The sequence below is a fragment of the Solanum lycopersicum genome, chromosome 9 (assembly GCF_036512215.1).
Source record: "Solanum lycopersicum chromosome 9, SLM_r2.1".
Taxonomy (NCBI): Eukaryota; Viridiplantae; Streptophyta; class Magnoliopsida; order Solanales; family Solanaceae; genus Solanum; species Solanum lycopersicum.
The window spans coordinates 60792022-60805760 of NC_090808.1; the positions used below are offsets into that span (position 1 = coordinate 60792022).

The following is a 13739-nucleotide window of genomic DNA, read 5'->3' on the forward strand; positions in this document are numbered from 1 at the left end:
ATTAATCAGCCATTACATAAAGTAATTCATCAAAATAATATTTTTTTAAATTTTTTACAAAATTAGTATAAACGTATTTTATAATAACATTATATATATATATATATATATATATATAGCCATGAAATTAAAACGTATTTCGAATTTTATACAAAGATTCGTTGCACTATTATGAACAATGACAATAAAAAAATTTACATCACTATTAAATGAAAATTGACACAAAATATTGAATTTTTTACCAAACTAAGTCATTATTTAAATTAATTTATTAAAATAATATGTTTTTTTTAAAAAAAATTTACAAAACTAGCATAACATATTCCACAGTAACGTTTTAGGGTATTTTTTATTTTTTTTAAAATCTGACGGTGTTAGGTTGAGAAACGTTACTCATAGTAACATTTTACATTAAAAACGTTACTCACAAATACGTTTTATAATACTTGACTTTGAGTCACATTACGTTTTTAAAGAATTCAATCGCACAAATATAGCAATAGAGTAATGTGAAATTGTATGCGGCTATACGAAACATGCAGACAGCAGCTCCAATCAACAATACCAATTATGTTTTGGTCCCAAACAAAAATTGTATGCGGCTATATGAAATCATCACTAACCATGTTTCTCCATTTACATTTATAATAACTATCCGAGACTCCAACTGCTCCTCCATGCATGTTACAATGAAATATTTTCAGTTTTATACCCATCTAGGAACAATGAAATATTTTCAGAACTTTCCGTTGATACGACATGCTATTTTTACCATTCATTCCCTTTCAGGATCAGTCGCGGTCTTCCAAACTTTACCGAGAGTATGGACGAAGATGCTGGAACTCTTGCTTTCGTCTTGTCTTTACTCTTCCCCCCATCCTCTCGTCGCCTGTCCGCTCAACTCTGATACCCGAATCTCCTTTTGTTTGAAGTTTATTGGACATGAATGAACCCGATCAATAAAGAGAGGTTGCACCCTGACAATTGAACACAACTGCTCACTGCTCCAACTTGGTTAACTACTTAAAATACTAGATGGAAATTTTTTAAAACTATATGAATCGCCAGTTCACCATGTTTCTCCGTTTTAATTATCAATTCATCCCTGGTTTCAGTTGCAATTTGTCAAGAAAAATCGTGAGATTGTATTTAAGAGTCTTGTTTACAACCTGAGTTTTGTGAGTAAGACTTGTTCGACAAGTTGTAGAACTAGAAAATATAAAATCGGGAGATTTTGTGTCTTTTGGTGGCTAGAAATTAGAGTTTATAATATCTTAGTCTCAAAACTCTATCAAACCTCTTGATCGTGTTTTAATCTTCTCTCTGTGTAAGTGCGCAATTTTCTTCAAGCGAATCTATCGCCCTATTGCTATATCACATCTCCTCAAAGTCTTGTTCAACTCAAACTAGACTTTGTCATGTCTTCAATTCCTTGTTTAACTCGAAATCGTTCTTCACATAGAATTCCTCGTTGGACTCGTCTTGGAAAAAATCTTTCTATGTAATTTCCTTCAATAAATAAGAAAGCACAATTTCCTTAAATAAATAAGAAAACACAATTTCCTTAAATAGGAATAAGTTTTCCTTCTTTCAATTGACTTTGAACTCCTTTATAAAAGAAACTTTTTGTACTGGTTGCTTGTCTAAAAAACAATAATTTCACAGCTTTATAACTTCTAATTCACATGGTTGACGTTCTCTTTATTCAAGTCGGATTCAGCCTGTAAGGAACACGTCGGACAACATGTTTCTTTCATCTGTTCCTGTATTTGTCAATTATCAAAATCTTTCTCATTCTAACAAATCCTCTTTTTGATGATGAAAAATATGCATTACGAACTCAACAACTAAGACACACATCTTTCCCCTTTTGTCATGTTACTGCTACAACTCCTTAACTTTGCCATACTTCAAAACAATGACACTTCAACAAATTCCTCCTTTTTGACTATGACAATTTTATCTGCTTGCATTGAATAGGTACACATAACTCATATGCAGTTGCTTCCCTCTTTTGACATCAAGCAAAAATAAAACACTGTGAAGGCATACACCATACTAAGAGAAGCAAATTTGATACCCATGGCCACTAGCTATCACCTACTCAAACACTTAAAAAATCTAGAACTCAGTTAGATATAACAAACCGTTTGCACAAACATATGAAATAACATGAACGTGAAACTCAAACCCAACATTAGCATTAATCAAAAAGCATATACACCACAAATATAATCAAAATTAAATATAGAATTAAGCACTTGTGATGAGAAAAAAAATTAGAAGTCAAAGGCTAGAGTGACTAGGTAATATCAAAAGATGAGAGGATAAATAAAAGTCATTTTTCAGTAGCAAAGATATCTTTTGGATTAACAAGATTAGCAGTCTTCTCAATTTCAAAGGTAATCTTGATCTATGCACGCTCAATTCTTTTTTTTCTCTTTTTATATCACTTTTAAGGAACTTGTTCAATCAATCATGTTCCCTCTGCAAAAACAATAGTTCACTCATATTAATTTCAATAAAGTCAGTAAAAGGAACAATTTTTCTTGAATATCACTTATAAATGAACATGTTCTCTCAATCTGTTCCTTCGACGTGTACTATCAGGTGCAACACCAACTATAATACCTTTTTTTATATCAATTAAAAATCCCAATTTATATGGTTCCCAATAGAAGAACAAGGTTCGACAGATGGATCTCCCATCAATTCCTCCTCACTAGATGCACCCAAGTTGAGCCTAATAACTGAACTTTGTTCAAGTGTAGGGTCCCCAAAATATTCCCCATCACAATGTAAATCCTCCAAGACTTTACTCAATACAAAAGATTTCCTCTAAGAACCACCACACTCTACTTTCTTAATCTATATTTATAAGGCACCAAAGTAGAGGTGTCCTCCATCAAATTCATCTCAACATAGACCATCACATTGGGATAAGACTTTTTAAGAAGATATTTGTTTTGGTAGTATTTAGGGCATGAATTATTTTGAAACAAGTGGAAGAAATAGGTTAAGGTGCATTGACTTTATATTTAATCATGAATAATTGTAGTGCCCATACCTTAGATCTCTGGATAATGCTGATTTTGCTTCAATTTTACTAAGTCTCTCTCCTGTGCTAGACGCAAATACAATGTTATAGTGTATAAGTAGCATGACTTTAAAAGTGGTATAGAGACATACAACTTAATGTACAAAACTGAGCACATAATTCAAGATTAGAGAGAAGTATGTGCAATGTTCATTAGCCATTTAGGGATACTCATGTGACCTTAATCATCCCTAAGTTCCAAATTTTTCCTTTTGAAAGTGTTTTCCATGGCTGATCATATTTTTGGTTGATTGATTATCTGAGTGCACATAACTGTTAGATATTGCATAGGTTGGACCAGTTCCTTTCACATGTTTCCTCAGTCTTTCCCTTTTCTTTTTTTTTCTTTTTTTTTTCAGTCAATGTTATTCATCCATTCCCTTTTTTTCCCAAGTGAGAGAATTTTTTTGTAGTTTCAATTATGCATCTGAAACAACAAGTTCAATTGGTGAATGTTGTCTGCTTCCTCTCACTTTTCCTGCAAATTCAAAGGTTAGATTTAGGAACCCAGACTAGCTTGGGTCCTTTGTATTGATAAAAAGGATGAATATGATCAGCCATGGAAAACACTTCCAAAAGGAAAAATTTGAAACTTGGGGATGATTAAAGTCACATGAGTATTTCTAAATGGCTAATGAACATTGCACATACTGCTAGATACTGCATAGGTTGGACCTGTTCCTTTCATATACTTCTTCAGTCTTTCCCTTTTCCTTTTTTTTTCAACTTTTTTTTCAGTCAATGTTATTTATCCATTTCCTTTTTTCCCCAAGTGAGAGAATTTTTTTCTAGTTTCAATCATGCATCTGAAACAACATGTTTAATTGGTGATTGTTGTCTGCTTCCTTTCACTTTTCCTGCAAATTCAGAGGTTAGATTTAGAAACCTAGACTAGCTTAAATCCTTTGTATTGATAAAAAGGATGAATAAGATCTCTATAAGCCCACTTGGGCATATTATTTTTCCTTTGAGTATACCTGTTCCTTTGAACAGTTTTATAAGTTCCTCTTGCATTATTTTCTGCACTAACTCCGAATTTCGGATAATTTTCCTTAGAGTCGCCTGAGATACTACAAATAATACATAACAAAGAATTTCCAATCATAGGTTGTTCATACCCTATTTCAGTTCTTATGTTTCGAGTATTGTTACCTAGATGTGTTACTTGTTAGGTAGTGGAGCCTGATTAATTTCAGGTTTTCCTATTTATTCTCTATTTTAGGCTTTCCTATTTATTCTCTATTTTAGGTTTTCCTATTTATTCTCTGTAACAAAAAATACTCTAATTTATTAATATAAATATACCTCACCGCCGTGGAAGTTTACTCACGGGGTTTTACCACAAAATATTGAGTTTTCTCTTTCTCTCTCTAGATCTCTCATCTCTTTCTCTTGAAAGTTCTTGTGTTCTTCATTCATCTAGTGTGTGTGCGTGAATTCGATCCTAATAACTGGTATCAGAGCTAAGGAGATTCAACACGATCACAGAAGATGGATAGTTCGAAACTTGGAATCGAGAAGTTTGATGGATTCGATTTCTTCCGGGGTGAAGTCGGAATCCATGACAGAGGAGAAGTGGAAACTCAAGGATCACCAGGCTCTAGGGTTGATTCGGTTGACTTTGTCAAGAAACATGGCGTTCAACATCGTGAAGGAGAAGACTATGTCCGGTCTGTTGAAGGCACTGTCAAATATGTATGAAAAACCATCAGCTATGAACAAGGTATATTTGATGCGTAGATTGTTCAATTTACAGATGTCTGAAACTGGATCCGTTTCTGATCATATAAACGAGTTCATTATGATTGTGAGTCAACTCAATTCTGTGGATATTAATTTCGAAGATGAAATTAAGGCGTTGATTTTGATGTCATCTCTGCCCGAGTCTTGGGATACTGTTGTTGCTGCGATTAGTAGTTCCCGTGGATCTGAGAAACTAAAGTTTGATGAAATCTGTGATGTTGTTCTTAGCGAAAGTATTCGCAAACGAGAAGTGGGAGATTCATCGGGCAGTGCTCTCAGCGTTGATCAAAGGGGTAGAAGTAAGACGAAAGGCCAAAATCAACATGGTCGATCAAAATCAAAGAATCGAGGAAAATCACTAAACAGATCAAACGTGACTTGTTGGAACTATGGAGAAAAAAGGCACTTTCGGACGAACTGTACAAAGCCAAAGAAGAAACAGAATCAGAAATTTGGAGATGACAATGATTCTATAAATTCAGCAGAGTACATCGGGGATGCTCTAATCCTTAGTGTGAACAGTCCGGTTGAATCATGGATTTTGAATTCTGGTGCATCTTTCCATTCGTCTCCAAGCAAGGAGTTGTTTCAAAATTTCAAATCTGGAAATTTTGGAAAAGTATATCTTGCTGACAATAAAGCCTCAGAGATTGAAGGAAAGGGGGATGTTTGCATAAAGACTACCTCGGGAAACCAGTGGGCATTGGAGGATGTCAGATATATTCTTGGGATCAAGAAAAATCTGATCTCTGATGATCAGTTGGATAGCACGGGATATGCAGCAGAGTTTGAAAGGTTCGTGGAAGATCGTGAAAGGTGCTATGGTAGTAGCTCGTGGCACCAAATCTGGAACCTTGTACACCACTGCAGGGTATATAAACATGGCCGCTGTTGCTGAAGGTGCTTCCGGTTCATGTCTGTGGCACAATAGACTTGGACACATGAGTACTAAAGGAATGAAGATGCTGGTTGCAAAAGAAGCAATAGAGTGTCTGAAGTCTCTTGATATGGGTCTTTGCAAGAGCTGTGTTATGGGCAAACTGAAAAGAGTAAGCTTCACAAAGACTCCTATAGAGCCAAAGAAAGTGCGGTTGGAAATGGTCCATACAGATGTTTGGGGACCATCTCCAGTATCATCACTTGGAGGATCCAGATTCTATGTTACCTTCATTGATGATTTCAGCAGGAAGGTATGGGTTTACTTCTTGAAGAAGCATAAGTCAGATGTGTTTGAAACTTTCAAGAAGTGGAAAGTTGAAGTTGAGAATTAGACCGGTTTGAAAGTCAAATGCCTAAGATCTGACAATGAAGGAGAGTATGACAAATCAGAGTTCAAGGCATTCTGTGCAGCTGAGGGAATCAGATTGATGAGAACAGTTCCTGGTAAGGCAAGGCAAAATGGAATTGTTGAGAGGATGAACAGAACTTTGAATGAGCGTGCAAAAAGTATGAGGATACTCTGTGGGCTGCCCAAAACACTTTGGGCAGATGCTGTGAGCACAGCTGCATACTTGATCAACAGGGGACCACAGTTCCTTTAGGGTTCAAGATTCCAGAGGAGGTGTGGACAGGAAAAGAACTCAAGTACTCACACTTGAGGACTTTTGGTTGCACTGCTTATGTTCATGTTGATCCAGAAAAGAGAGACAAGCTTGATGCCAAGGCTGTGAAGTGTTACTTCATTGGATATGGTTCTGATTTGTTTGGTTATAGGTTTTGGGATGACAAGAACAGAAAGATCCTGAGACATTGTGATGTGACATTTGATGAGTCTGTCCTATACAAGGACAGAGGGCAGAAGGTTCTAGAGATTACAAAGCAAGTAAGACTTGAGGTTGAGTTGGAGAGGAGTAACCCCAGAGATGTCGAAGCAGATACTCAACCAACTCCTACTGAAGAATCTAAGTGGAGCAAGTTACACCTGAGCAGGTGTTAAGGAGATCATCCAGATCCATCAGGGCACCAGATAGGTATTCACCTTCATTACACTATCTATTGCTGACTGATGAGGGGGAACCAGAGTCTTTTGATGAGGCCCTACAGGAGGAGGATTCGATCAAGTGGGAGCAAGCCATGGATGATGAGATGAGGTCACTTGAGAAGAATGACACATGGGTGTTGACTGAGTTACCTGCAGGGAAGAGAGTTTTGCTGAACAAGTGGGTGTTCAGAATCAAGACTAAACCAGATGGCAACAGAAGGTTCAAGGCTCGTTTAGTGGTTAAAGGATATTCACAAAGGAAAGGTATCGATTATGCTGAAATATTCTCTCCTGTTGTGAAGTTAACCTCTATTCGAATTCTGTTGAGTATTGTTGTATCGGAAAATTTGCATCTAGAGCAAATGGATGTAAAAATAGCGTTTTTACATGGAGATCTGGACAAAGAGATCTATATGCAGCAACGGGAAGGATTTATGGTTCCAGGTAAGGAACACATGGTGTGCAAGCTCACCAGGAGCTTGTATGGACTAAAGCAAGCACCAAGGCAGTGGTACAAGAAGTTTGACTCCTTCATGACCAAGAGTGGATTCTGCAAAGCTGAAAAGGATCCTTGTTGTTACCTCAAGAAATACACTGATTCATATGTCTTTCTACTCTTGTATGTGGATGATATATTGATTGCAGGATCTAGTATGAGAGAGATTAACAATCTGAAGACAAGGTTGTCTGCAGTGTTTGAGATGAAAGATTTGGGTCCAGCAAAGCAGATTTTGGGGATGAAGATTTCTCGGGATAGATCTGCTGGCACTTTAAATCTATCTCAGGAGTTGTACATTGAGAAGGTGCTGAGCAGATTCAGGGTTAATGATGCTAAATCCAGGACTACTCCATTGGCAAATCACTTTAAATTGTCAAAGGAGCAATCACCCAAGACTGCCGAGGAGCGTGATCACATGACACTTGTTCCATATGCTTCAGCAGTTGGTAGTTTGATGTATACTATGGTCTGCACTAGACCTGATATAGCACATGCAGTGGGAGTAGTTAGCAGGTACATGGCGAACCCTGGGAAAGAGCATTGGGAAGCTGTGAAGTGGCTTCTGAGATATCTGAGAGGTACATCCAGTACTTCACTTTGTTTTGGCAAAGTCAAGGTGACTCTACAAGGTTTTGTGGATGCTGATCTTGGTGGGGATGTTGACTCGAGCAAGAGTACATCCGGGTACATTTACACCATAGGTGGAACAGCAGTGAATTGGATATCCAGGCTTCAAAAGTGTGTTTCTCTTTCATCTACTGAAGCTGAGTATGTGGCCATAGCTGAAACTGGGAAAGAGATGATATGGCTGGCAGATTATCTTGAGGAATTGAGCAAGAAGCAGAGCGAGAAGATTCTTCACTCAGATAGCCAGAGTGTCATACAGTTGGTGAAAAATCCAGTCTATCATTCGAAGACAAAGCACATCAGAAGGTGATACCATTTTACTCGCAGGGCAGCGGAGGATGGTGATATGTGCTTGGAGAAGATAGAGGGTGCAAAGAACCCGGCAGACATGTTGACAATATGTGTTGATGTTGGGAAACTGAGGTTATGTAAAACCTCGGTTGGTCTTCTGTAGTTGTTGCTACAGATGTTGCGGTGTGGTAAAGATGTTGACGATGAAGAGATTTTTTTTTTGAGAATGTATTTTTTGGATGACTGAGTCTGTCTCCAAGTAGGAGAATTGTTAGGTAGTGGAGCCTGATTAATTTTAGGTTTTCCTATTTATTCTCTATTTTAGGCTTTCCTATTTATTCTCTATTTTAAGTTTTCCTATTTATTCTCTGTAACCAAAAATACTCTGATTTATTAATATAAATATACCTCACCGCCGTGGAAGTTTACTCAAGGGGTTTTACCACGAAATATTGGGTTTTCTCTTTCTCTCTCTAGATCTCTCATCTCTTTCTCTTGAAAGTTCTTGTGTTCTTCATTCATCTAGTGTGTGTGCATGAATTCGATCCTAACATTACTATCATGGAAGATTTTGTCCATTTATTAGCTCTTTCCAGATCAATTTTTATCCTAGACGATTCAAGTTTTATTCTCCTAGAATTTTCTCTTTCAAAATATAGATAATTGTTTAACCTCATTAGATCTTGGTCACATCTGATTTGACCACCACTAATTTTTTCTTTTTCATTTTCGGTAACATTTTGTTTCGGAATTTCAGATTTGAGAGCCAAAGTGAAGGAATCAAGTTGTTGTACCTGTTCCTTTAGGAGTTGATTTTCTTTCTTGAGATCAGAATTAACTTTTTCCACATCAATATACTCAAACTTTAAACTAGTCATTGAAGCAAGCAATTGATTCTTGGTTTTAACTTGTTCTTTAATTGTATCTATGAAAGTGAGTAATAAAAATGATATTTTTTTCTTAGAGAACTTTACTAGTTTATATTTTAAATAAAAAAAAAATTTACCTCCATTTCTTCATAGTCTGATTCAGGTTCAGTTTTTGATTCTTCTATGGCCGTCAATGCGAGGTCCTCGTCATCTTCGTCATACCTCACTGAACCTGTTCCCCAGGCAACATACGTCGCTTTCTCCTTCTTTTTATTTGTTCTTTTGTTTTAAAAGTTATCTCTTCGCCTTTTTAGCTCTTTCTTTTCTCCATTCTACCTCCCATATATGACAATTCTTAATTTGATGATCAGTTTTTCCACACTTGAAGCATCCTTCACTTTGTGGTTTCTCCGTATTCTTTTCTTTAGTGTGTGTTATCTTTTTTTCAGAATTAAGCTCTTTTTGAAGACTCTCTTAAAGTTTCGTGTCAATTCATCATTATCCATATCTGATTCATCACTTTTAGTTGCTTTGAATTCAAGATTTTTCTCGTTGTTTCCTTCACCTCTTTTGTAAACATTCATCTCATAAGTTTTGAGATTTCCTACTAGTTCATCCAAATTCATATTGGTTAGATCCTTGGCTTCTCTGATTGCAGTGACTCTTATTTTCCATGATCTAGGCAAAGTCTTTAGTACTTTGTCTACCTGTTCCTCAGTGGTATATACTTTGCCCAAGGATATTAACTCGTTTACAACAATGGTAAATCTGGTGATCATGTCTTGAAGTGATTCTCCGGATTTCATCTTGAAGGCTTCATATTCAAAACAAAGTCTGGCAATTCTGATTTTTTGAACTTGAGTTGTACCTTGATGAGCATTCTGTAAGGTGTTCCATATTTGTTTTGCAGAAATACAACTAGAAATGCGGTTAAACTCATCTGTTCCTAGTCCACATACAAGAATGCACTTAGCTTTTGCATTCTTCCCTAGCATCTCATACTCAGTTTCTCCATATTTTTCTGTAGGTTTAGGTACCTTATTCCCTTCACTATTAGTAGTTCTAGGAGTTAATGGTCCATTAGTAATTATAACCCATAGTTCGTAATCTTCAACTTGAATGAAGTCTTCCATCCTTGTCTTCCACCAAGAGTAGTATTCTCCATTAAATAATGGTGGTCTGTTGATGTGTTGCCCTTGACCATGCCCAAGAGAAGATGCAGAATTCATAATGATCTTATCTTGAGTTATTAAACTCTTCAAAGATAACCTGCTTTGATACCAATTGTTGTAATTCTGACCCCCAAAATTGCTTAAGGAACAGGTTTATTCTATATGCTCCTTTACAGATTACAACAGTTAAGTTTTGTGAAGCAAATAAAATAATAGCACCATATTTTATCGCGGAAAACCCCAACTCTTAAGGGTAAAAACTATGACCTACACCTCTGTAGGATTTAACTCCAGTTTATTAAAATTCAAGTCTCAACAAAAGATTACAAAGCTATGTAACCTAAGGATTTATAAACTCTAATTCCTAACTATGAAATTATAAACTCTAATTTTTAGCTACCCAAAGACATAAAACCTCCCGGTTTTATATTTTCTAATGCTCTTCAAGTTCTACAACTTGTCGATCAACTCCTACTCACAAAACTCAGATTGTAAACAAGACTCTTGAATACAATCTTACAATTTTTACTCACAAATTGCAAGTGCGCAATTTGTGATCGTGTTTTGATCTTCTCCCTATGTAAGTGCGCAATTTTCTTCAAGCGAATTTATCGCCCTATTTATAGATCACATCTCCTCAAAGTCTTGTTCATCTCAAACTGGACTTTGTCATTTCTTCAATTCCTTGTTTAACTTGAAATCCTTCTTCACATAGAATTTCTCGTTGGACTCGTCTTGGAAAAACCTTTCTACGTAATTTCCTTCAATAAATAAAAAAGCACAATTTTTTTAAATAAATAAGAAAACACAATTTCCTTAAATAGATTTCCTTAAATAGGAATTAGTTTTTCTTTTTTCAATTGGCTTTGAACTCCTTTATAAAAGAAACTTTTTGTACTGGTTGCTTGTCGAAAAAACAATAGTTTTACAGCTTTATAACTTCTAATTTACGTGGTTGACGTTCTCCTTATCCAAGTCCAATTCAGTCTGTAAGGAGCAAACCGGACAACCTGTTTCTTTCATCTATTTCTGTATTTGTCAATTATCAAAATCTTTCTCATTCTAACAAATCCCCTTTTTGATGATGACAAATATACATTACGAACTCAGCAACTAAGACACACATCTTCCCCCTTTTGTCATGTTACTGCTACAACTCTTTAACTTTGTCATACTTCAAAACAATGACATTTTAACAGTTTCTATTATTCTTAACATGAGATTTTATATAACCCAAACAAAGAAAAGCTACTACCTAATCGAGAGTTTCTATTATTTAAACAACCTGAAAGAGATTCAACTAAGGGACTGTGATCACTTGTCTTGCTAGTTCCAAGCAAGCGTGTATCATACAAACATATATATGATGTTTTTAAGACTTAGCAAGTATTCAGATGCTCCAAACCATTTACGTCATAACTTACAAGAAATAGCTTCATGAGTAAGACACAAAGACTTTTTCACTCATTCATAAGTTCATCATTTGACTCATCAAAAGGTAAAGCATGATCAATGTATTTTCAATTGAACTAGTCACTACTTCTTATCTATTTGATACTTATTAGTCATTGAGTCAATAATAAGTTTCAGTATAACACCTTGTTTTCAGTCATTACAAGACAATTGAAAGGCTAAGAACATGAAAAACAGTACGCTTACTTGTAAGTCTTCGCCTCGTAATTTATCCTTTGCTTTTTTTTTTGTTATTACAGAGTCTTTGCTACTTTTTTTTCTGTACGCCATGCTGGTTAAGATGGTGATTCCCTGTCAAATAAGAACAATTTTTCAATTATACAACCAAAAAAGGAGAAGTTTTGTTTAGAAAATGATGTAAAGATTTTAAAATACCAGTCCCACAAAGCCAGGAAAAATTATACGCTTCTTCTTCACTCAGGAGCGGCTCAAGTGTATTAGCGGCCTAGAACAAAAATTAAACGGGGCCTTAAACTTGAATTGTTAATAACTTTTATGTAATTTATTTCTTCCAGTTTTCACCTTATAATATAATCATTCTTATTTTAAATTATTCTTCATAAGATATAGTACTCAAAATATATCAAATTTCTTCTAATAATCCCTTCATTTTTCATGAAATGTTTACTTTTTCTACAAATAGTATTCAATATTTGTTAAAATAATAATGTATAACCTATTGTTATAAAAAACGAGGCTCCTTAAATTTTGATGGCCTAAAACACATATTTTTTTAACACTGTCGAGCCACCCCTGTCTTCACTGTCGATTTTCCACCTCCACTTGCATTCTCGGAATAATTACCATATACTTCATCAGCATCATCCAACTCATTAACTTTATTCAGGGGTTTCCATGGACATTGGCACATGCGATGAGGTAAAATTTAGGACATTCTCAAAATATTGAGGCTGATAACTCCCAAAGACATTCTCAAGTGACAAAAGACTGGGATCCCTTGATATTTGTGGCTCTATGTATGGGATAATGGGACAATCTCAGTATTTATTGGTTGATGTCATATTTGATGCTACATGACTGAATTCCTGAGTGTGGCCCCTCGAAGTGGAACCAATATTACAAGTTGTTTGATCAACTTCTGAGACTACTTCATCTATTTCAACAGGAACTCGCCCTCTATCAAGTCTCAGTATATAGCACGTGCCCTCCTACCAGAAACACCACATTTTCCACGCCTACAAACAGGGGATGTAAATGGTCACCTTTTGATTGGGCGCCTTATTGTCAATTAAGACATGAGAATGGTATAGACATTACTAAGTTTCTGAGAGGGAAACCATTACTCATTACTTGTGCAACTTCTAGAAAAGATTATTTTTCAATGTTCACTTTACAACATACATGAATCTTCTAAATAATAACCCGACATACAAGAATCAAAGTTATTTGATTGAAACTATTCAGTATTCTACAAAACAAAAACAATATAAATACGAGAAGATACGATTCTTAAATACAAGCATTTGTTATACTGTTTTACAAGGAAATATCATACATCAAACATAGAAAAAAAAATACTCTATTCCAAGCTATATCATATTGCTCGTCTTCTGAAAAAATATAAAATCACAACACATCTAGGAAACCATTATATTACTCAGTATTAAAAAATCACCTACAAACAAACGAATAATTGATCCACCACTTCACTATGCCCTCTAGGAATCGCAAGGATTGAAAATGGAGTTGTAAGGGATGGAAATTTCTTGCATCGCTAGTAGCATAAGGGTTTTAGGTAAATGGATTTGAATTGGGGAGAAAAATAATTGAGGTAACGAGAACGGCGCCGTTTATTTGAGTAGCTCGATAAATAATAGATGTGGGCCTAGGTTACATCACAGTAACGTTTATTCATTTAACGTCGTCAGCTCCATCAATTTTAGTCCGTTTAATTTTTAAAATAAAAATATCCTAAAACTTTACAGAGAAATACGTTTATACTAATTTTATAAAAAAAGATTAAAAC

General features: G+C 35.5%; 1 protein-coding gene across 1 annotated transcript; it reads right to left on the reverse strand.

The window, feature by feature from the left end:
- Positions 1–9541: 9541 nt before the first annotated feature.
- LOC138338634 (uncharacterized) lies at positions 9542–10336 on the reverse strand. Its single transcript, XM_069289609.1, has one exon. It carries the CDS (start codon positions 10334–10336, stop codon positions 9542–9544), a length of 795 nt encoding a protein of 264 aa, XP_069145710.1.
- Between the last annotated feature and the right edge of the window lie 3403 nt (positions 10337–13739).

What these genes read in the sequence shown, in the direction of transcription:
- LOC138338634 (XM_069289609.1), bottom strand. Translation starts at nt 10,336, where the DNA reads ATGAATTCTGCATCTTCTCTTGGGCATGGTCAAGGGCAACACATCAAC.